We start from the raw sequence: 24,438 nt of genomic DNA, 5'->3' as shown, positions 1-24,438 counted from the left end.
AGTTCCTTTTTCACTCATTCCAGATTTGGGTTTTTAGATTTGGGGGTTTTAGATTTTTACTGGCAGGGGCCAAGGAGGGCAGAATTGCCTCTTACTGAACTGTAGAAGCTGAGCTGTCATTTTATACCAGATTTTTGGGTTGCCATTTTGGGTGTATTTATTACCATCCTGAGGTAAATTCAAAGGCCTTAATAGATGTCTAAGAAAAGAAAAAGAAAACAAAGCAAAACAGATCATTGACATGCAGAGAGGTGAGCAGCTGTCTCTAAAATGGCAATGTCAGTAGGCCTGTTTGGTTTGCTATGTTTTCAAGTGTGAATTTCGAAACAGACCCTGTAACTTGGCCAGTGGGTGCAGCAGCAGTGGATACCATGCAACAGAAAAGCAGAACATCTGACCAGACCACACAGCAATGGTAAAATGTGTGCTTTTACATTACTGTGTGCATTGTTCTGCGAACATTTGCATAAAATCTGAATGCATAATCAAAGCCATTGTCCAGAAGTATTCCAGAGCAGGGAGCCATAGCAGTCGCTCTGGAAAATTTCAAGGGTGAGTAGGTTTAATAGATGGATATTTTTAAAGCATCAAAGCCCATATTATAAACGGAGAGACAATATACAAATGGACAGTGGCCAGACCGTATGTAACAATATAACTGACTAAAAACCTCTGCAGCAACCAGCCTGGGCAATCTAACCACAGCCTCTGTAGCAATCAGCTTAGAATGGTCAGGACTTGACAGTGACTGCCAGCTCCACCATATTCTGGGCCAATATTCCAACGAAGGACCATACAGGGAAGGCCAACCAATCACCCAGTTCTAGGTAGCCCAAATCCAGCTTTCCCATGCCAACCACCTCCAGTCAGAGGATGCTTGGAACCTTCTCTTTTGTTAACAATAAAGATTTTCCACTTCCCTGCCTGCCTTTGAGTCGACCAACACCCGTGATAACAGCCGACTATACTTAGCTGAATAAGTAACCTCTGTTTGTTCTCGTTCAGGTAGTCTTCATTTACTGGCACAATAAATCAACAATCCAAAGCTCTTTTTCTCAAACAGGAAAACTTGATTAAATTAAAGTAGTGGCAGATGCTGCTTTTCACACTCCAAGGAGGCATGAAAGAGGAAATGACATTGAAGGGCATACTACCCAGCTCTTTCTTAAGGAGGAAGGTTTTAAAAGTGGGTCTCTGTTCCACCTGCAAACTATCTTGGGTCTCTCATGATGTGTGAGCTTACTCTAAACCCCAGGTATAAACTGGCCAGATGCAGCAATGTTACTGATATGAGGAGAATAATACATGTACTTTCTATCCTGGTCTACAAAATTATTGTAAGGTTGCCCATCTTAGTGAGGTAGTGTGCCGCATAAAATATAGGAGAACATTCTTTCTCTGTTTCTTCCTCCAACCCAAGGGTCACTGGTTCCAAAACCTATTAACAAATGTTAATATAAAAAGCATCCCGTGATCAAATAAGTTTGGGAAAAGCAATGTTAATACACCTCTTTACAGCTGAGCCTTCTGAGAGCCTGTAATATGCATGACGAATCTCTAAGTGAGGACTAAAGCTTAGTATTTCTCACATTTCTTTCCCTTTTATTCAATGAGCATTGTATGGGCCTGCTATTTTTCAGAACATGTTTTATAAAGAACTAGTAAAGAACCATGTCTATAATGTCACAACCAGGCTGTGGCGGGTTTCATTCAACTGAGCATGACTAACATGTGGTAGTCTTTAATGCATCTGAAGTTGAAAAACATTCTAGGTAATTCGTACCTATGAGTGAAAAAAAAAAAACAAAAACAAAACCCAGTTTATATGGAAGGGCTTATAATTAAGGGAGGAAATTCAGGTGATGAAAAGCTTCTATTGGGTGTAATACCTAGTGTAGAAAACTGTATTTAAAACCACTAAGTAATTTCTACCAGTGGCTGAATTTTTCCCAAGGTCTTTATCAGCTCAAAGCAATTTGCTTTTTTCCTTTGGCTAAAAGAACCCAAATAGCAAGATATATATAAACGGTTGATCATCAACCAATTTTGGTTCTCCTAAGCTCTGTAGGCCAGTGGAATCAAATATTTATTAAATCATATATTCCCAAATAATTGTTTTTCTAATGCAAGTAATATTTCAAAGTGTTCCCAGCATCGTTGTACAGGGGCAAGGATATATTAATATTCCTGAGGTTCAGAGTATTTAGATGCCTTCAAAATGAGACGTGAATAAAGAAATATTTTTTGTAAACTGATTTCTAAGGTGCTTTTAAAGATTTACTACGCTTTTGGCCAAGCCATCTGAAATAACACAGTGAGGTAAGGTGATGAAGGTCCAAGATAACCTTGGCCCAAACTCAAGCCGGGGCTCCCCTGAATCCCTGTAGAACAGGGATAACTTCAGAAAAGTACTCTTTATGGAAGTAAGGGATATTCCCATTTCACCAGCTTTACTTCGGTACAGTTCACCCTTGGAATTATCCACTATGGCTTCCGTATTATGGGCTATGATTAAACTGAGGCACATACTGTTCTAAAGCAGCTAGCATCAGTGTTTTGTTTGTTTTTTTTTAAGTCTCCCAATTTTATTAGTTCCTAGTAGAACAAGGTTTTTGAACTTTACCTTGTTCTAACTGAATATGTTGCTTCACAGAATAGATAGCTCCCTTAATCCTAGATTACACACAGAAAATGTGTCAGATTTGTAGTTTGCATGCGCTCAAATAGCTCAGAACTTTACCATCAGGACTCGGAGAGTTTTCTGTGTAGCCAGAGCCTTCGTTTTGCACAGGAACTCTAGGTGTGTCCTCGTCTTGAGCTGAAAGAAAGAAGATAGTCCTCAATTAATAGAGAATTAGAACAGCCTGACTGCCAATTGTTCTGTCACCCTCCATTGCCCTCTTAAATTTAAAAATACTCCTGGGATTCAACTTCTTTTGCGGAAAAGGTTAAGGGAGGAAATAGTGGGTTGAGTTGCTTGAATTCTTTAGTGCTGTCATCTAAATTCTCTTTAATTTGTGAGATAATCGCATACATACATAACACAATTTCTCAAATTAAAAATCCGATAGCATGAAAGCAGGGAAACTTGGTTTAATCAGAACAACCTACAATTTAAATTTAGGGAAATGTGTGTGTGTGTATGAATTTATACAGCTTAACCTTTGAAAAGGGGGGAAAAAAACCTGTTTTGCCTTAGGCATGCCTGAAAGCTGAAAGATTTATTCTCTTGGCAGTGAGGTTTTTTTTTTAAACACAAAATGAATGACTTAGATGCTTTCCTAGGAGACATTCTCAGATGCTGCCATTTTGAAGTGCTGAGAATCAAGTCTTTAGCTAATTTTTGTTATGATTGATCTCTATTTTGCACAGCTTCAGAGGGTGTGCATCCATTCAGCTGTGGCTGAAGCTATATAACATGCTTAAATATACTAGTAAGTGGATTGTTTTTTCTTACTGTGAGAATTTGACAGATAGTCCGAAGGACAAGAATATCTTACATCTTAGTTAAATGTCTATTATGTTTTCACAACTTGAAGACCAATAGCATTTAGAAATGAAGATACAGATAAAGGTCTGGAAATCGATATTATTTAAATACTTAAAAAATTTTTAATGTTTATTTATTATTGAGAGACAGAGAGAGACAGAACATGAGCATGGGAGGGGCAGAGAGAGGGGGAGGCACAGAATCTGAAGCAGGCTCCAGGCTGTCAGCACAGAGCCCCACGCGGGGCTCAAACTCACAAACCGCGAGATCATGACCTGAGCCGAAGTCGGATGCTTAACCGACTGAACCACCCAGGTGCCCCTAAATTACTTTTTTAAATCAGAAGGTTGAATTCATTTTCATTACATGAGTACTTATTGAGCTCAGGGTATGTTAAATTTGGTGTGCCTGTTGGTGAGGATGAACCAAGGATGTTAAAGGTCCAGTTTATAGTCTCTTCAAAGGAAGGAATCTTCAAGGATAGAACCTGCGCTCTTGGTAATGATTTGCTGAAGCTGACAATCATGAAGTATGATTCAAAGGTGACCAATCTCTGAGCCTTGGTGGATGGGTGGTAGGTAGGTTAGTACTTGAAGACATACAAGACAAGCAGAGTGGGGGAAGGTGAAGAAAGCCATTTTAGATTTGAAGTCTGAAGTGCAGGGTCATATAAGGAGAGATGCCAAACAAGCTTTTGCATCCAGTCCTGAGGAAGAGAACTGTGAATAGACATGTGGATATTTGGGAGATGTCAATGTAGAAGTAACATTCATGAAATGAAGGTAGATGAGAGGAGTCGGGAAAAGGATAACAGAACTAAAAAATGACTGATAGATCCCAAGCCTTCAGTATGGAAGTAACTGTGCCTGTCACTTGTTTTCATTTGCTCCTGAGGATGAGGTCGGGAAAAGGAAAACAAAACTGGAACCTTCCAACTGGACTTCAAACCATATCATATCCTCTCTAACTCCACCAATTCTGGAAAGTGGGCCATTCTCAATTTCTCATCAACACATGCCTTTAGGCACAATTACAGAAGAAATCACTGATGGATCTCTCTAAGCCTGGGAGTAGGAAATCTTGGTTAATTATGCTTCAAAATAGAATAAGGAAAAAAATGAAAACATTTGACATTATATAAACATAATAAACTTTTGTATGGAAAAAAATACCATAAGAAATGTTTAGAAGAAAAATATTATAAACTGAGGAAAATGTTCATACCTTTTACCACAGACAAAGGGTTAATATCTTTAATATCTAAAGTCCTTCTAAAAATAGAGATTAAAAAGATCAAAAACTGGGTAGAAAATTGAGCAAGAAATTTAGCAGACAGTTTGTAGAAAAGAATAAAAATGGCCTGTAGTCATGTGAAAAGATGATTCACTTTGCTCATAATGAAAGAAATGCAAATTAAAATTACACTGAGAAAAGGATTTCAACCTAAGGTGAATTATCATGATATAGACTAAACCTCCTACTAGCAACAGCTAGAGTCACTGGAGAAATTATTTAAGAAACCATTCACTCACTAGAGAGCCATCAATGCACCCCAAGCTTGAGGAGGTATAAAATCATGAGCCTGACATTCCACATGTACCAAGAAGTTGAACAGAGCCTCCAGATATCTTATGAGGCTTGGGGGAAGGGAAAAACTTGGAAATCAAGGCTAACCAAGGAAGAGGTACCTAGAAAAGTACCTCAAGTTTTCTTTGGGGTCACCTGAAGGGTTATATTCTGGGGACAAAGATAAACTTGATATAGACCAGCTCTTAAAAAACCTGAAATCCGGGGGCATCTGGGTGGCTCAGTCAGTTAAGTGCTGCATGCTTGGTTTTGGCTCAAGTCATGATCTCACAATTTGTGAGATTGAGCCCCACATTGGGCTCCTCACTGACAGCATGGAGCCTGCTTGGTATTCTCTCTCTCTATGCCCTTTTCTCCTCAAAATAAATAAATAAACCTAAAAAAACCGTGACATCCAACTTTTATTCAATTCAATCCTGATTACGTTATAGTGCTCTACTCAATCCTACTGGCCTGTCAGAAGCAAAAGCAAAAACAAATCCTTTCTGAAATGTTATAAAACCACTCAGTGCCTCAAGTTATCGCTACAATTATTCACATAGTATCCAGCATTCAATGAAAAATTACCTGGCATTCCAGAAGCACAAGAACAAATCACCGAAAACCGAGAGAATAGGACAACATATAGAGACATGTTAGAGATCTAGATACTGTAGACACAATTTTAAAATAGTGATTAATGAATTTAAGAATTAGATACCTGGGGTGTTTAGGTGGCTCAGTCAGTTAAGTGTGTGACTCTTGATTTCAGCTCAGGTCATGGTCTCACAGCTCATGAGATAGAACCCTCCATCGGGCCCTGTGCTGACAGCATGGAGCCTACTTAGGATTCTCTCTCTTCTCTCTCTGCCTCTTTCCCCCACCTCTCAAAATAAATAAACAGTTTTTAAAAAAGAATCAGATGCCAGTGTGGAGAACTTCCATGACAAAGAAGTTTATCAGATAACTAGACACTATTTAACATGTCAGGTATAAATTCTAGAACTGAAAAATATACTATAATTGAAGTTATTACATCAATGGGTGAGTCTGGTAGCCATTAGACACAGCCAAAGAAGAGATTAGTAAACTGAAAGCTAGGTTAGAAGAAAATATAAAAAGTAAAGTACAGATGAAAAATACAGAAAAGAGTTAGTAGATATATGAGACAGGGTCTATTCTATGTGCAATGTGGCAAAAGCAATATTTAAGGCTTGATGGCTAATTTCCCCAAATTAATGGAAGATATCAAACCACTGTTTTAAGAGTGCTATGATCTCCAAGCAGAATTAGTGCAAAGCAAATCTCACTCTGGCCAGTAAAACTGCTGAAAACCAAAATTAAAGAAAAAAATATAAAATTATCTAGTGTTGAAGGATCATTGACATCAAAATAGCAACAATAGGACTTACAAGATGACTTCTCAGAAAAAATAATGGAAGGCAGAAACAATGCAATGACATCTTCAAAGTGCTAAACAAAAGATCAGCAGTGCAAAATTCCATGCCAAAAAAGGGTCTTTCAAATTTGAATTTGAAACAAAACAACTTCAGGGCAAAAAAAACAAAACGAAACACCAGAATTTATTCAGGGACAAGAACAGTAGACCTACACTGAAGGAATTGTTTTCACCATACTCAAAAATCAATTCCAGGTAGATTTTAGAACTAAGTGTGAAAGGTAACTTGGAAAAATACCTTCACATCATTAGGCAAAAATTTCTTACACAGGAGAAATAAAGCAATAGCTATCAGGGAGAAGACTGGCAATCTGGAAAACACTTAAATTAGCATCATTAATTTATCAAAACACACCACTAAGACAGTACAAAATAAGCCAGAGTGGAAGAAGATATTTGTGATATATATCACTGACTCCCATGCTGAATATAAAAAAGAAATAAATATGCAAAATAACAGAGAAAAGACAGGGAACCCAATAAGCAATCAGCAAGACAACAAACAAATATGTCATAAGAGGATATCCTGTTAGTGACTTAATTTTTTGAGTGACTTTTACCAAATCTCAGCATTTAAAAGCCCTGACTTTTCACTATTTAAATGACTACAGAATGTTCTATCTCCTTGTGTAACTTATAAAATGTTCTAACTCTCTGGGACACCGTCAGAACTAATAAACACATAACTTTATTGTTATTTTTTATAAGAAATGATTACTATGAACGGGAAATTAATTGACCTGACACTAAACATTATGCCCCTGACTTTCCCCTTGGGGTTGTTGTTTGTAATGGAATCTAAAGATATCTGTGGCTGATTAGTCCATGAAGTCTCTTCCAAGGTCATTACTATCAATGATAATACCCCTGGGGATATTACTATGGAGAAACCCCTGTGGCATCACGGAGATCTTTTTATCTAATAAGTAGGATACTGGTCAGCCAAACAACGCTCAATGAAAATGAAGGAACATACAAAACACTTTTGAGAACTGGGTGAGAGATGAAGGAAGAAGTTGAAGAAAGCAAAATCCCAAAGGCAAATAAAAAAATAGTAAACATTTTAGATGCTTGCCTTCTGTTTTGTCTTTTCAACCTTATTATTTTGTAATACAAAATATTCATGTGAGAAAAATCAGGTTATGTCACCATATCAGCATAGATTAGCATGAGATGCAAAGGCAGGTTTGAGATCCATGATACAGAAAGATGAAAACAGAAATCAAAGTTGTAGCTCTATATATTGCTGCATTCCAGGAGCAGAGGCAGACATCATCGCCAAATCTGCTTCCAAAGACACTAAAGGTATGTTTGACAGGCATTATTAAATGTTTTAATATCATGAACATGCACGATATGTGCATAAGGTAGGGATATATGACTGTGTGCAGTGAGTGGCATGCACGCACGCATGTGTGTGTGTGTGTGTGTGTGTGTGTGTGTGTGTGGGTGCGTGCATGCACATGCATGGTATATTTGGGAAGAGGGAGAGGCATGACAGACATTTGTTACTCTGACATGTGTGTGGTGTGGAACTGGTATTATTCTAACAGCTTCTACCCTGCTGGGCAATGCAACTGAGTGCCCCAGAGAAATGAGTCCATTTCATATAGAGGACAGAATGTGATCAAAACAAAAATTGCTTCTACAGCTTGTTTATTCCAGTTTGCCTGTCCCTCCCCCCAGTTTGATTGCTACTGCTTGGAACATAAACAAGAGGTACATTTCAGCGCTCCCAGCAGGAGATGAAAGATGCTAAAATAGCAAATGTCTGGGACATTCAGTACCTTTTTTATTTTCAATCACAAGAGCAACTGTCCTCCTCAAAGCCTTGATTATGGTAACCTTTTGTAGGTCAGTTGTATTACATAAAAACTAACAAGTAATCAGGTCTCATCATATAGAAAAGATACTGAGATACACATAGAATGCAGTTAACCAGATTTTTAATACATGAACGTGGAGAGATGTTGGAGGATTCGCCAACATTTTCTTCTGAGATTTGTGTTGACAATAAACTCCATGCAACAAATAGAATGGCAAATAATTATTTCTCAGAGTATATGGTTGCATAAGTGTCAGGACAGCCATAGAGAGCAGGGTCTGTCTGGAAATAAAGTGATATTGACCCAAACTAAGATGGTATTCTTGAACCATCTTGGCAACTTTTGCCTTCTCTATCTTTCAACTTTGCTGCTAATGCAGTGGATTAGATAATTATTCAGGAATGTTCACTTCCTATCTTCTACCATCATGGGAGTCTCTGGCACTGTCCCTTGACATTGGGCTTGGTGATGGAATTTGCTTTGGCCAATGGGCTATTAGCAGAGGTGAGTCAAACAGAGGCTTCAAACACATTTGTACAGTTGGAGCTTGGCCTCTTGTACTCCTGCTTTTTACCCCAAAAGGAATATGCTTTAGGGAACAGTGGATCCAAGGACTACTTGGATCTGAGTAAGAACTGAGCTAAACTCATAGTCTAATCAGTCCTTCTTAACCCAGACTAAATGTAGTTGATTCTCATATCCATGAGCAAAACAGAGCTGATTATTGTTCTAAGCCCATGAGATTGAAGATGGCCTGTTACACTGCATTATTATGGTGATAGCTACCACTCTTAATAATACATTTTTAATGGACTCAGTTCTGACATTGCTTCTTAATTTTGTCCCATAGCGTTCATAGCTATAAAATCATGAGCTTGATTTGTGCCTTATTTATTTAACACATGTTAATTATTTAATCGATTTATTAATGGTAAAGAATTAATTTGTTAAATATATGTTCTTGTGGGGAGATTTCTGTACTGACTTTTTGTATGGTCTGCCCATTAGATCATCAATTGTTTTCCCTCCATTTTAGGGATTAAAAAATATTTAATGTTTATTTTTGAGAGAGAGAGAGAGAGAGAGAGAGAGAGAGAGAGAGAGAGACAGTACAAGTGGGCGAGGGGCAGAGAGATAGAGGGAGACACAGAATCTGAAGTAGGCTCTAGGCTCTGAGCTGTCAGCACAGAGCCAGACATGGGGCTTGAACTCAAGAACCGTGGGATCATGACCTGAGCCAAAGTCAGATGCTCAACCTCCTGAGCCACCTATGCAACCCTTTTTTTAGGGAAGTTTCTCTTGTATATGTTGACTTCTAAATTCCAGGGACACCAAATGTTCCCACATAGAGCAATTTATTCCTTCTCTCTTCTATATATATCATTTTTTTCTCAAATTGTTTTAGTTTTTGTGTTCTTTTTCACTGTGAAAATCTCAAGCCTTTTTTTTTTTTCTTTGTCAGTGATTTGGTCTTTGCTGTTCTTAACTGATTTATGTTGCTAATGGTTGAAAATGTGTCTCCTTCGTTCTTACATTTCAGATGTTTTATCACCTTAACTTCAAGATCTTTAATGTTCTTTTGAAGTTCTTTTATAGCTATTGTAGGGAATTTTAATCTTTATCTGGAGTTATGTTTTCTTCCACAATAGCTTCTTCATCTGTGTTTTGCTGGTTTGCATGCTCACTGGTTTCCTTCCTTCCTTCTCTCTGTCCTGGCTTCTGAGTGCTTTCAGGTCGAGATGTGTGACAAGTGTTCATTAGCGTGCTTCTTTCTCAAGGTATCTGTGGCCTACTTGTCCTCCAAGGAACTACCTAGAAGAGTGTTTTCTTTTGAAGATTTTCTTTAGGGGGAGTAAAGTAGCCAGAGCATTTACCACATTAGTTGTAGTGGATTTCTCAGCAAGAAAGAGAAAGACAGACAGTCTGTCTTTGGGTTTCTCTATTCTCTTTTGCTGTTTTTGTTGTTGTTCTTGTTGTTTGTTTTGGTCTCAGCCTCCCAATCCAGGGAATAAATAAACTCCACAAGAGTGCTATGCAGACTCCACTGGTAGAGCGAGTCCTTTTTCATGGAGATTTCACTGGGGTTTCTCAAGCACCTCCTTCCCTGCTTCCTGCACCTCCAAAGATCTTGCCTTATTGATTTTCTCTTTTATTTTTTTCCATTTGGTGAAATTCCTGGGTTTTGCTAGAGGTAATTAGTTCTAGGCATTTGTTATTGGTCTGCTTTTCCTCTCCCATTTTCCTCGCAGCAGGAGATAATTGAAATGGAGAATTACAGAGGGTTTTCCTGTCTCTTTGGGGAAGGGAGAAATAAAAGGTGCTCAGGGCTGACTAGGTAGTTTTGTGGAGATTTCCTAGGGCTGCTCCTCTCCCAGTTGAGGAGGTAAATGGTGTTTAGTAAGATCCCATTCAGGGTTATTTCTGAGCCTGGTAGATTTAGGGGGTAGACTGTGGCAACACCAGTCTCATGCTTTCAGCATTCTGGAGATGTATCTTTTCTTTTGCTGGCTACCAACCCATTCTTCTGTCTGATTACTGTTTTGGTTGATGTTCTATGCATGATTGTTTTATTTATCTCCTTATCTCCCTGAATATTGTTATCTATGGGAAAAAGTAAGATGTGAAATCTGACTTCACACCATCATCTTAAACCCAAGACCAGATGCACAGACTGCTTTGATTTGTGTGACTGAGTGTCACACACTTGAGCGACATGTGTCACATACTTGACCTTGTCAGTAGCTGGTTTTTGGAATATTTATCAAATGATAGTTCTGATTATAGACTTGATGTTATAGCCTGAAGGTTTTTGTCCCCTTTCCCCCCAAATTCGTATGTTGGAGTTCCAATCCCCAATGCAACTATATTTAGAGACAGGGCCTTTATGGAGCTAACTGAGGTTAAATGAGGTCATAAGGGTGTGGACATAATTTGAGAGGACTGTGGCCTTATAAGAAGGCACAGGTCTGTGCCATGTGAGAATACAGTGAGAAGGACGCCATCTACAGGCCAGAAAGAGAGCTCCCATCAGAAACCAAATTCGCCAGCACCTTGAACTTGGACTTCCCAGCCTCTAGAACTCTAAGAAAACTAATTTCCATTATTTATCTATGGCACTTTGTTATGGTAGCCTGATCAGACTGATATATTTGATTTATATTTAGTTCACACTTCTTTGGGACAAAGGCATAATTGTAAACCATCTGTCCTCCACCCAATCTACTTTCTCCCCAAAACCTCAGTGTTAAAACTGCTACCTGACCACACAACCTCTCTTGATCACTTAGACAAATACTGTAGACACACACCCATGGCTCCCTCTCTGAAGTTAAATAATCAATTATTAAGCTGACAGGATCATGCAGGTGGAAAATTCACATGTTTCTACAAGACACCCTTTCCATGGCAACACCCTTCTTGTATTAATTGAGAATATTCTACCCTAATGAAAATCAGAAGCTGTCTTTAGTAGGAGATGAAAGGCAGTGACAGTAGCTGGGGGTGGGCATGAGATCATAATGTCTACAAATTCTTATTTTATGTTTTACCAGATGATATGCCTCCATACCAGTCCTTTGAGAATGGTTTGGAAATGCATCATTGGTTATTGTCCAAATAACTTCTCTACAGAAAAAAAAAAACAATATTTAGGAAGCAAAGCAAAAAAAAAAGTCCACTAGATATTTCAGTGCCTAATATGGGCTGGGAGGCAAAATGAATGAGGCGTATTTCTGTCTTCATGGAGTTTACAACCTAGCTGAGAGACAGACAAAGAGAGAGAGTTAACTGCTCACGAGTTAAATGACATTTCCAAGAACTGCAGAGGCACAAAGGAGAGAGTGATTCACATTTTCTGAAGGGGATAAAGACAAACCTTGGAGGGCAAGGAGATAGCATTTAAGCTGGAGCCGTATGTCTGAGTCCGTTTCAAATGTTTTGCACCCACGCTAAGCATTTGGATAGGTAGAAATATCTCCTGTCTGTAAAACATCTGAAAGACTCAGCTTTTCACGTCCTCAGCCAGACTACCCTGGGCCTGGTCCTTTTTACTCTTCCTCCATCTCCCCTGCTGGTTGTGCTGCTCCCACAAAATCTAAAAAGCAGTTCAAGTTCCTCTGTGCATTATCACAACCACCGAAGGCTTCCCAGGTGTTGTCACATTTGGGTTAACTGAGCTAGATGCTGATCACATTCCACGCGCCTCTGGCTTTTTCTTTCCCTTTTCCAGGCCCCAATTAGGCATCTAATTCTCATTCGGCCTCATTATGCATTCCCCACCCCCTCCAGGGCCTGGCAGGGATGGAGACTACAAGGAGGCCCTTCTCAGCTGGAGGCTGCCAGTGCTGGTCTCAGATCAGGGTCTTTCCAGCAGGAATAATACAGATTGGGTGTCTCTCAAACTCCCCCACACACCATCACACACCCTTTGTGGCTTTTGTTTCTCTACAGCAACCAGATAAATCTGCACACAGCAGGGTCCTAGTGAACACAGAGATATGTATTTTTTCAAGAGGAGTCTCTTGATTCCTTCACTCTAATAGGGTTTTAACTATGTAAGGAGCCACAGTGGGGCAACTTTGGGCTTTTCAATGGTGCTTTATGTGAAATCTTTCATAAGAAGGAACTTACTGCTGGCAATAACCAAAGCTGGATTCTCAGAAACTTCATTGTACATTTAAGGCTCCTGAAAGAAAGTGCCTCTGACTGTTTTGGTTGCAACCCTGCACGATTAAGTATATAGCTCTTTAGTCAAAGGATAATTTAATCCTATATATCCTTAATTATAGACTCCTTAATCATTTCCACTAGATTTTGCTCTTTTTGTATGTTGCATTTTCCGAAATAGCACAATTTATTCTGAACATTTAATAAGGCCTAGTGCAACACCTTTGTTTATGATCAAAGTACTAGAAATCTACACCCAGGAAGAAAGCTGCATCCAAGAAATAACTAGAAGATTTACAGAAGCACCAGAGGATGGTTATTAGAGGGCTCTGAACTGTAAGTAAGTGAGTTCAGCTCTGCTACAATAATTCCATTTCTGGTCTTGGCCCCTCAACACCAAGTCTTTTAGCTTTAGAAAAAAAAAAAGATACAAGTTTTCCTAGTAGGAAAAGTTTTCAAACACACCTGGTATTAAACTCAAACCCATTTTCTTTTCAGCTTTTCTTCACAAAGCCCTGTCATAGATGCCCGGATCTTAACCTTGGAGCTTATTTGGATTTAACAATTTTGATGCCTTCTGAGAGTTTATCACCACCAGAGCAAACTCAAATACACACACACACACACACACACACACACACCCTAAAAGACTGTCTAGGCCACATCCACTAAATATGTAACTAAATATGTAACTGCTATTAAACTCTGCCAGAAGCCTTTGACTAAAGGGAATTCAAAGTTACTTATGAGAAGTTGATGTTATGTTTGCCAAATTCTTCTGTTTAAGGACTTTATTCCTTTTTTAGGTTGTAGGTCTGTTATTTCTTGTTTTCTGAATGGGAATGCTTTCCTCCAGAAATAAAAAAGATCCTTGACCATATTCCAGTCCAACCAAACCCTTTCACAGATGTGGAGATGTGGACACTGGGCCTCGGGAAAGTGCACAGTTGGCCCAGCGCCCCCTCCTTCCTCCACCGCACCCCAGGGATGAGGTTGGAACTAAAAGTTCTAACTCCACTCCTGGGCTGTTCCTAATACTTTACCCAACACTGGTGATAGTGGTGAGAAAGCTGAAATAGGACTGCAATTTGGGATGCTTGGGATGTCGTTCACATCCTGAGATGGCTTTGTTGGGGGAAGGTAGCACAAAATTATTCACAATGAAGAGAATAGGTCGCTGTCCGGTTCCAGGGACTTCTCTGTGGTCAGTGGCAGCAGGCTTGGTAGAAATGGTGGTGTGCCAAGGCTCGCCCCTCCCACAGGGTCTGCTATAGGGTCCTATAGCACAGACCATATTTCTCTGCCGGATATTTTAGAGTTGAAATTTGGTGGTTTGATTATCCTTTTCAAGATGGGCTCACTCCGTGTCTTCTTTAATCTGGAAAACCAAATTAACATCACTCTGGAACTCCTCCTACTGAGGTGAGAAGTACATGATGCCTTGGTTTGGAATCCAGGGAAAAGATTCCAAATGTGAGCAGCATAAGGTTTCATGGCTTCCTTGAGCCACTGGAGGATCTAGCGGTCCTGGGACTAAAGGGGGCGGTCAATCAACAGTGGTTGGGTATGTAATGATGTCATCCCCTGGGCTTCAGGAGTCTCCTTGGATTCATGCTGTAGCACCAGTCTCTTCAGGTTGACATCACTGGACTGCCCAGTCCTTTTCCTGAACCCCTGGATGCTCAGCTCCTTCACTGCCCTGGTGCTTTACAGCTTGACTGACTTGTGACTGCTGAATTTTGCTTTCATCTTGACTGATGATCTGGACTGAGGCATCCTGGTCTCTTCCATAGTCAGGAATGTCTTGTTTATTCCAGAATTTTGGCAACCAAGAGATCCCTAGTCCTCTGGCTGCCTTTTTTGCCTCTTCTGTCAGACTCTCATAGGTAGTCCTTCTGTAGTTGTCAAGGTGACTTTATTCCTTGTGTGGAAACAGCACCTCCAGTGAGAGAATGGACTTGGAGGACACTGAATAATGGGCCTTGCACCTGCTTTATCTCTTGACATTTAATCTCTTGTTCTAAGAGACAATTCAGGAAATTCTTTCATAGCAGAAAAAGGAACATCCAGAATTTCCTTTTCAGGCAAAGAAATCTTAATTCTTTTTTTTCTCTCTCTCTCTTTCTCTCTCTCTCTCTCTCTTTTTTTTTTTTTTTTTTTGGTTCACATACTTTACCAAACTAGGGATCCTGCCACATAATCTCTCTAGCAAGATAACAATTCACCTGTGAGAAGGAGGCAATCCAATTTTGATTTATTGATCTCAGACACAGTGCTTTTCTAAAAAATAACAGTGTATACTAGCCCATATGTGATTGTCAAATAAAAGCCTAAAGACCAGACTTTTTAAAGGGGAAAAAATAAGAGCTTAATTTCTTTCAATTTATAGAATTATATAGACATTTTTTGCCTGTAAAATTTTTTTTGAAAGTCCAAAATAATGCAGCAAGAAGCTGCATTATTTCCCCCCTGCTCTGGGAAGAGCTCTACTGAAAAGCTGCCCTCCAATTTCAGATTTCTGGTTTTGTTACATTTAACCCGGTTGCTATTTGGCTGATTTCAATAGAACATTGATTATTTGTGTGATTGTAAACCTTGGAGAAGGAAAGAAGACAGACAGGTTCTCATATACCAGTAAGTGTTTTCCATTACAAGGAAACCTGTATTAGAAGTGTGGTGATGGTGGTGGTGGTGGTGGTGGTGTGTGTGTGTGTGTGTGTGTTGGGGGTAAGACAAGGGGTGCTACTTAAGGTTATTACACAGGAAAGAGGTTTTATCTATTTTGTGGCTAAATTGCTACTATTATATGTCATTGATCTGAGGACACCTTTTCTCCCCCTACATTTTAACATCTGGGAAGTTGAGATGAATTGAATAATCAATGGCTCTACAATTGCTATTAACCTGGATTGAAGCCAAGTTCAGACAGAGGATTTACATTTGCTTGTTAGTCACTGGACAGCATTGCCAACCTGAGATCAGTTAAATTAAATTCCCTGCCTACAGTTTCTATGGGCCACACTGGGATATGAATTCAGGACACAGACCTGCAGGAATAGCACCAGTTTGTGGTGCAAGTTCTTAAGGGAGACTTTTTTTTAAAACCTACTTTCATCAATGCTGAAGGTAAGACACCCAAGTCTCCTGGCCTTTTGGAGCAGTTATTGTTGGTGCCTGGGCCCTCACGCCTGGGCCACCTCTGAGTTGCAGCTGCAGTGGACACAGTAGCCCTGGGTACTTGGACAGTTTCCCCCATTGTGTGCCTACATCTCTCTGCTTCTCCACTAGCAGTGCTCAGGTAGCTTGTTTGCTCTGAGCATAGGGTCGTCCAGGGGTCCTGTGCATATGGAAGTCTAAGAATCATTTGTTTATTAACTGTTCCTCACTAAAAAGTGCTGGGGACCTAACAAGCCCGGGGGTGACCAATGAAGGAAGGGAGCCATTGGATAATGCCCCAGCTTCCCTGTCCTTAGATGCAACAATTCTGTGATGTGTTCTACACAAGTCCTCAAAGAGCACTCTGTGGGAATGAGCCCATTTTCTCACAGTAGTAATCTGCTCATGACCCATACTTCATTGGTTCCTTCCCTTCTGTCTCATTTCCCTTCTCCTTTGCCTGTGCTTCTAGAGACCATCTCTCAAATAAATTACACCCAAGGTCTTTCTCAGCATCTACTTTTTGGAGGGACACAAATTAAGGCACTGTCCCCTATTTCTCCTTGAACCTCCCCCAAGGGTATAGCTCTTTGTTGTCCTATATTGAATGCTCTAGGGATTTTTTTTTTAAAAAATGATTTCTTCTTCTTCTTCTTCTTCTTCTTCTTCTTCTTCTTCTTCTTCGATGTTTATTTGGTTTTGAGAGAGAGAGAGATTGAGAGAGAGAGAAGGAGTGCAAGTTGGGGAGGGGAAGAGAGAGAGGGAGAGAGAGGATTCAAAGCAGGCTCCACATTGACAGCAGCAAGCCCCATGCAGGGCTTGAACTCGCAAACAAACTGAACCGTGAGATCCTGACCTGAGCTGAAGTTGGACACTTAACAGACTGAGCCACCCAGGTGGGCCAGGGGAGTTTTTTCTTATGCAGTTATAGCTAATGGAGGAGTAATTCAATTATAGATAATTGAAGGTATCCTAATTTCAATGACATACTATTAATGAAAAATAAAACTGCCGGGATGACATTAACAGACTGAATACACAAAATGAGTCATTAGCTCATTCCCCCCCTTCCCCAAATCAGTACAAAGTTGTAAACAGTTGTGAACTGTTCTGTCCACCCTGATCCAACTAGGCTTAGTTGGCACACACATGTGTCATGTTATGGGTCTCAGGTCTTATCACAGTTCTTAAAATCATTATAGGAAATAATGGATCAAACAGTTTTATTCCAAGAGTGATATTACCCTTCGTAAAACTTGTATGTTTTTTTCAGATTTCTCATAGGTGACATAGAGGTTGATTAGCCAATGGCAGCCCCAGTGATTCACTTGAGTTTTTCAAAATGTGGTCCATGGACTATCTGCAGTAGACTCACTTAGATATTATTATAAAATGAAGATTTTTCTAGGCTTCTTATCAAATCTCTTGAATAGGAATCTATGGCTGGTGAAGCCTGGTAATCTGCATTCTAATTAGTTGTCCCCAGTTATTCCTGTGTACATGGAAGTTTGAGAATCATCTGCTTATTCGCTGCTTTTCAACAAAATTGCATCCTTAAGGTTCCTGGACCTCTACTAGTATGTGTGCTTAAGGTATTGACTACTAGAAATTTTATTCATAGCATAACAGCTAGAACAAATATTTTTTAAAAGATAATTGAAACATTGGGAATAGTATCATCTCAATAATATGTCCCTTTTTTAAAGTTTTACTTATTTATTTTGGGAGAGAGCATGAGTGAGGGAGGGACAGAGAGAGAAGGAGAGAGAATGCTAAGCAGGTTCTGCACTGTCACTGTGAAACCCTCTGTGGGTCTTGAACTCACAAACCTGGATATCATGACCTGAACTGAAACCAAGAGTTGGACACCTAACTGACTGAGCTACCCTGATGCCCTGACAACATGTCCTTTTTCTTTCTTTATTTCTTTTAAGTTTATTTATTTATTTTGCACACATGCATGGACGAGCTGGGAAGGAGCAGAGAGAATCCTAAGCAGGCTCTGTGCTGTCACTGTGAGCCTGCTGCAGGGCTCGATCTCAGGAACCTGTGAAATCATGACCTGAGCCAAAATCAAGAGTCAGATGCTTAGGGGCACCTGGGTGGCTCAATCATTTACATGTCAAATTTCAACTAGGTCATGATCTCACAGTTTGTGGGTTTGAGTCCTTGTGTCGGCTCTGTGCTGACAGCTCAGCTTAGATTCTGTGTTTCCCTCTTTCTCTGCCCCTCCCCTGCTCACACTCTGTCTCGCTCTCTCTCAAAATAAACATTAAAAATAATTTAAAAAAAGAGTAAGATGCTTAAGTGACTGAGCCACCCAGATGTCTCAACATGTCCTCATGTCCTTTTTAAAAGATGACAATTTCCTAATTCCAGACAAAAATTCTGGAAAAGCACATTATTCATTCATTCATTCATTTAGCAAATTCTTATTCAACGTCTGTAATTTGTTAGGTTATGTGAGTATAAGGATGACTAGAGCTCTATCCTAATGCAAAGGCAATAACAGTATAAAGGACTGTGGCATCTTGGTTGAGAGCATAGATTTGGAAGTGTGAATTTTGATTCTGCTACTTACTTGCTGAATGATTCTGGGCATGTTCTTTAACCTCACTGAGACTCAGGTTTCTAATATGTAAAAGACCCAAAGTGATGCCTACCTCAGAAACAGGTAATGTACACAGTGGAGCACTTAGTGGAGTGTTTGGCCCATGTTAAATAATTATGAAAAGCTATGATTTGAGTAATAATCAAATGCATGATCTATCAGGGCAGGAGAAGACACAGGCAGTAACAGAGAGTGGTTATGTATGCACTTGGATTCTGAAGCCAGAATTTGCAGGGTTTTAATCCCAGCTTTGCCACTTACTAGCAGGGGTGATGTCACCTCTCTGTGTCTCCTGTGCAACTCTGCTTCCTCTCGTTGACTTTCACATACCTTCCTTCTCAGGAGACCTTTTAACTACAACCACTTACCTCTCTACTTCACAGAGAATCCAAATGGCATGGATGTTATTTAGGTATGTCTTTGTCAATGGGAGCAGGAGTCATGATTGATTATAGATTGAGGAGACAGTCATTAGGGAGAGAGAGATGGAAATAACTGATAAGACAAAGCCCACTAGAGAAGGGAATCACGAGATAATCGAGAGCATAGGCAACAACAGTTGCAGCAACAGTTGGTGTTGCTCATGTTCTTTACATGAGGAATTATCTGAACTTTTGGAGGCTAATATGACTTATTTTCATACCCTTGTGAAGGGTGTTGCTATATATTTTTAAGAGAACATCCTCTGAGTTTATCATTTTCAGTTAAAAATTAGTCCATCAGAATGAGTCATGGCAGAAGCATTGACAGGAACAGGGGACTGATTCATCCAACGATTAAGCTCCTGAGAGAGCTTTGTGTCCTACCAGCACCAAGTTTTATTTTCTCTGTTTTCTAAACAATGTAATTTGATTATACTTCACATGCTGGGCTTCTTTATTTTCTTATTCTTTTTTTTTTTTTTTTTTTTTTGTAAATTACATATGTAAAATCACATGGAAGGAAGAAAGATATTCAGACTTGGTCTATGAAAAACATGGATTAACTGTGAATGATTTTCTGGTGATGCAGATAGATTTCTTTCACCCCAGTCCCACTTGTGTACAGGCCTCTCATATTCAGAGGTGAAAGTCTTGGCTGTAGTTTTTTTGGTGCCGTACTTAAGAAAGAGTGAACATATTGGACTTAATAACAAATTCTGGCCAAAGTGTGGTACAATCCACATTCTCATCTATAAGCACCCACTGAGCATCTATTAAGCCACTTTGAATTAATTACTTAGCAGACATTCATTAAGTATCTATCACATGCCAGGCTCTTTATGAGCAACAAGAAAGCAATACTTATAAGATATAGTCTCTGTCCTCTAGAGACTTAAACGATTGAAATCCCAAGTGATAAGAATTATTCTGGGTTAGTAGAGGGCATCTTACCCAGTCTTGAGAGAAAGATAGGAAGTGGTTTCAGGGAGATGTTTCTGGACTAAGTTACATCCAAACTGAGCCCTGAAGGTTGAATGGGAGTGTCCAGGAAGAAAGGAGCTTGAGAAGAGTCTCAGGCACAAAGGCTCAGACAAGAGGGTGTGGGGCCAGTGAAAGGACTAGCCGGTTGTCACTGCCACAGTTCAAGATGGTTGATATTTAGAGTTCAAGGGAGGTGGCCAGAGAGGCAATAGGAACCAGTCTTTGGAAGACTAAGAAGTGTCATTCAGAAGGTCTATGAGACCCATGGAGGTTGTAGTCAGGGGGTGGCCTAACAGATTTGCCTTTTAGGAAGATTAGTCTGACTACTGAGCAAAGAATGAATTTAAGTAATGGGGGAGGGACTGGAATTGGGAAGAACAGTGAGGAGGGAGTAGTCTTTCTGAGCACAGAGCTGAACGATATACCCTGTCCCCATTTCTGAAATAGTAGGCAGGGCCTCATGACTGAGTCTCAGCCAATGGACTGTGGGCTGAAGCAACATGTGCTACTTTTGGGACTGGCACCTACATACCCTCCTTGTGTGATCCTCCACACCTTGGCCCTCATCCACCAGGCCTTGGCAGCAACACTCAGACTTGAGAACCACCTGGACAGCTTGTGAAGTACATATTTCTAAATCATAGTCAGAGCCTCTAATTCAGCTGATCCGTGATAGGGCCCAAGGATCTGCATTTCTAGCTAGTTACTAAGTGATGGTAATGCTGCTGAGCCAGGAATCACATTTTGAACACTGAGACCCTACAAAATGTAGCATTGCAAGATGTATAGGAAGGAATTATCCTGGGCTCCTGAATGACTGTGTGGAGTAGGCGTCTCCCTCCTCAGAACAACTTTGGAGTGTGTGAGCTGAGTAAGAAATATACTTTTCTCCGGTAAGTCATTGAGATCATGAGGTGGTTTTCTGCAGTCAGCCTACTCAAATTAATACAGGAGTCACTTCTAGAAGGGACATATTAGAAAAAGTTACAATGTGTGTGATTGCCAGTACTGGGTCTATCTGTCACAGTGATCACTTTTATAACTGCATGGAATGCAAGTGTTGTTTCAAGGCTCAGCTTACCTTCCTCATCTTGTCACCCAACCTCAGCCCAGGATGTGCTCTTCCCTTTCACAGTGAACTTACTATGATCACCCATTTGACTTTTCCCACACTAGACCATGGGCTTTAGAGAGCCACAAATTCTACTTAAAATCCTCACAGTATCTGAAGCTTCACACGAAATAAGGTTAAGTCATCTTGATGATGTGTCAGTAGGCACTCAAGTGCCCACTGACTGTAAGTTAAGGGAGGTATACATCATACTGTCTTCTCCTGTAGTCCTTTGCACATGGTGCTCCTTCCCTCTGCAACATCTGCCTACCTCTACTCAAAGCAGCTATTTTCACTCAGCTTAAACATCACTTTCACCAGCATGGCTACTCAGATGAAATTGTGACTAGTTATCCCTCCTATGCCCGTTTTCTTCCCTCTACAATTGATAAAATATGTATCATACTGTTTTGTAACCATTATTCTAAGTAAGCTTGTTCTTTTTAAACTTTTGAATTTTGGTTCTCTTTTCAGCCCTATCATTTTTTTTTTTTTTTTGCTCTATTTACATTTCTGTAAAAACCGTATTTATATTTAATTGAATGATTATCCAACTAGTCAGTGTCCTATTCCTATGAATCATTCAAATAGTTAATGAATGTTGTCCAAACATTGCCTGGCCCTTGGAATGTGCTTAGCCATCTTAGAAAATGATTTATTGTTTTACCGAGGCCATAAAAATAATGTTGGAGGAAAAGTAGGTATGCATGCATCATGCTTGAAAGTCATGGGCAAGTCATGGGCAAGTCATGGGATAAATGCTGCATATCAGGCAGGCAGAGTCAACACTGGGAGGAGGTCACTAAATGTGAAGTGTAGAAAGCCCTAGTTTGGTATCCACATTTGCAGTCCAATGTTACCAGAGCTGAGATCTGAAGCATGAGTAGAAGAGAGGGACTATATTGTGAAATAACAGTGATGGTATGTTATGCAGATAAGACCTAATTATGAAGGAAAATATAGCCACTGGGTGAGGGAGGGGAAACAGTAGCAACCATTAGTTTTCTAAGACAGGGAATAGCTGTATATATTTGAAGGCCAAAGGAAAGAAACAAGTAGAAAGAAATATAAACATGATGCTGGGAATTGGAAATAATTGAGGAGACAAGATGTCGTTTGACAAAAAAGAAAAAGAGATTCAGAGGCAATGTTAAGGTTAATTTTTAGAAAGAAGAAATGTAGCTGTTATGTCAAGATAGAAGAAAATAAGGAGGGATGTGTTTGGGTCAAAGATAATTTGGGTGGAGAAGATATGAGGTTAGGGGATTCTTCCTTTAATGACTTTGATTTTTCTCAACAAAGTGGGAGATAGGACCATCTGTGAGAAGATAGGGCTGGAAGACAGAGAAGAAGAAGAAGGAGAAGGAGGAGAAGCAGAAGCAGAAGCAGAAGGGGGAAGGGAGAAGGAGAAAGGGGAATGGAAAGAAAAGGGGAAGGAGAGGAGGAGAAGGTGGAGGAAGAGAAGGATAGAGAAAGTTTAGCTACTGTAAGAAGTGTGCTTGGGTAATCAAAAAAGATGGCTTATTCACAGGAGCCATTAAATGTAGCACATCAATAATATTATTTTTTAGACTAGAAAAAAAAGGACCATGTAAATTTATAGCACCAGAAGCTTGGCATTGCTCTGAAATGAGTACCTGAATTGATGATCTCACTGTTGTATTTCTTCTCCCTCTGAAAGCTAATTCTAGGCACTTAATTTTTCGATGTCTTAACTCTTTTGTGTACTCTTCTTCATATGGCTTCCCTTGGCCATCTAATAATATTCACTTTTTAATATTTTATGGTCTGTAATTCATTTTCTCTATTCTCAAGTGAATATTCATATTCTCCAGTGAAATGAGCTTGGTGAAGATGCTGAATGGCCTTTATGCTGCTTCGTGTTAGTTTGGCAGACATCTATGGGGTACCACTAGGTGCCAGGAGCTGTGGGAAATGGCGAGGAAGCGACTATGAATTAAGCATTGTACTTGTCCCAGAGGTTCTCACAGTATTTGTGGGAGACAGACTCACAAATATACAATTTCAGCACCACGTGGCTGTTGCTGAATTGAAGGCACAGATCATATGATCTTGAGCAGCTAGATTAAGGACATTTATTCATCCTGCAAATATTTTGTGAGTGTGCTCCATGTATCATATAATGTGAACCCCAGGCAATATACAGTGGTGGAAATAACAGGTAAAGTCTTTGCTCTCTGGATATATGTTTGACGGAAATAAAAGAATGTGGTGTGATAGAGACATAGTGAAAGAGAGTTATTTAGTTTGAGTGTTTGGGGAAGGTCTCACCAAGAAAGGACCTTCAAAATGAGACCTGAGTGAGAAGTCGGCCATGCAGATGCAGGAACAGGTGTTTCCCTGAAGAAACACATCCAGAAAAAAGGCCCAAAGGCTCAGGTACGCTTGGCCTGTTCAAGGAGCTGAAAGGAAGCCAGTGTAGCTGGAGAGTAGTGAGGGAGAGAGATAAAGGAAAGAGATGCTGTCAGAGAAACTGACAAGCACAAAGAGTTTGAATTTTATCCTAATGCAAGGATTCAGTTCCTAAGAAGGATTATCTTTGTTCTGCAAAGGCCATAGGATGCTGCAGTATATTCTTTACACCACCACCAAAAAATGATGGGTAGTGAGTATAGTTCATTTGATCATTCAATAATTGTAAATTGTGCACCAGCCTAGTGTCAGACACTTTCCTAGGTGCTGAAGATTTAGCAGCTACAAAGTAGAAAATGTCCTTGTAGTCACCGTCTTATACATGAATGTGTGTGTGGGTGAACATTTCAGGTATAGGAGCAGTAAGTGCAAAGGCCCTGAAGCAAGAGGATACTGAAAACACTTGAAGAAAAACAGACATGAATAAATAAAGAGAAATTTGCATCAGAGGAAAAAAAAACAGGGCAGGCTGGGGGTACAGTGGGTCAAGATTACATGGGTCACTATATGGATGTCAGGTCATATTGGATATCACTGGGAGATTTTGAGGAGAAGTGGGAGATTATATTCTTACTTCATAAAAGCATCACTTTGGCAGTGGTGATACAGTAAACTGTAAGGAGCCCAAGATGAAGACAGGGAACCAAGTAGGTGATGGGTAATTGATGCAGAGATAAATTTGACTGGGGAGAAGGTGGAGGAAATGAGAGTTGTGACC

General features: G+C 39.9%; 1 protein-coding gene across 1 annotated transcript in view; it reads right to left on the bottom strand.

Moving 5' to 3' along the window:
* MACROD2 (mono-ADP ribosylhydrolase 2) overlaps positions 1-24,438 on the bottom strand; it is a 2,018,887-nt gene that overhangs the window by 6,168 nt on the left and 1,988,281 nt on the right. Inside the window, exon 17 of the mRNA XM_042980930.1 lies at positions 2,741-2,818. Within this exon, the coding sequence (XP_042836864.1) occupies positions 2,741-2,818 (78 nt within the window). The remainder of the gene's footprint in view (positions 1-2,740; positions 2,819-24,438) is intronic.

The sequence above is a fragment of the Panthera tigris genome, chromosome A3 (assembly GCF_018350195.1).
Source record: "Panthera tigris isolate Pti1 chromosome A3, P.tigris_Pti1_mat1.1, whole genome shotgun sequence".
NCBI classification, from domain to species: Eukaryota; Metazoa; Chordata; class Mammalia; order Carnivora; family Felidae; genus Panthera; species Panthera tigris.
Note: the sequence above shows the minus strand (reverse complement) of the source record. Positions and strands in the feature narration are given on the sequence as shown.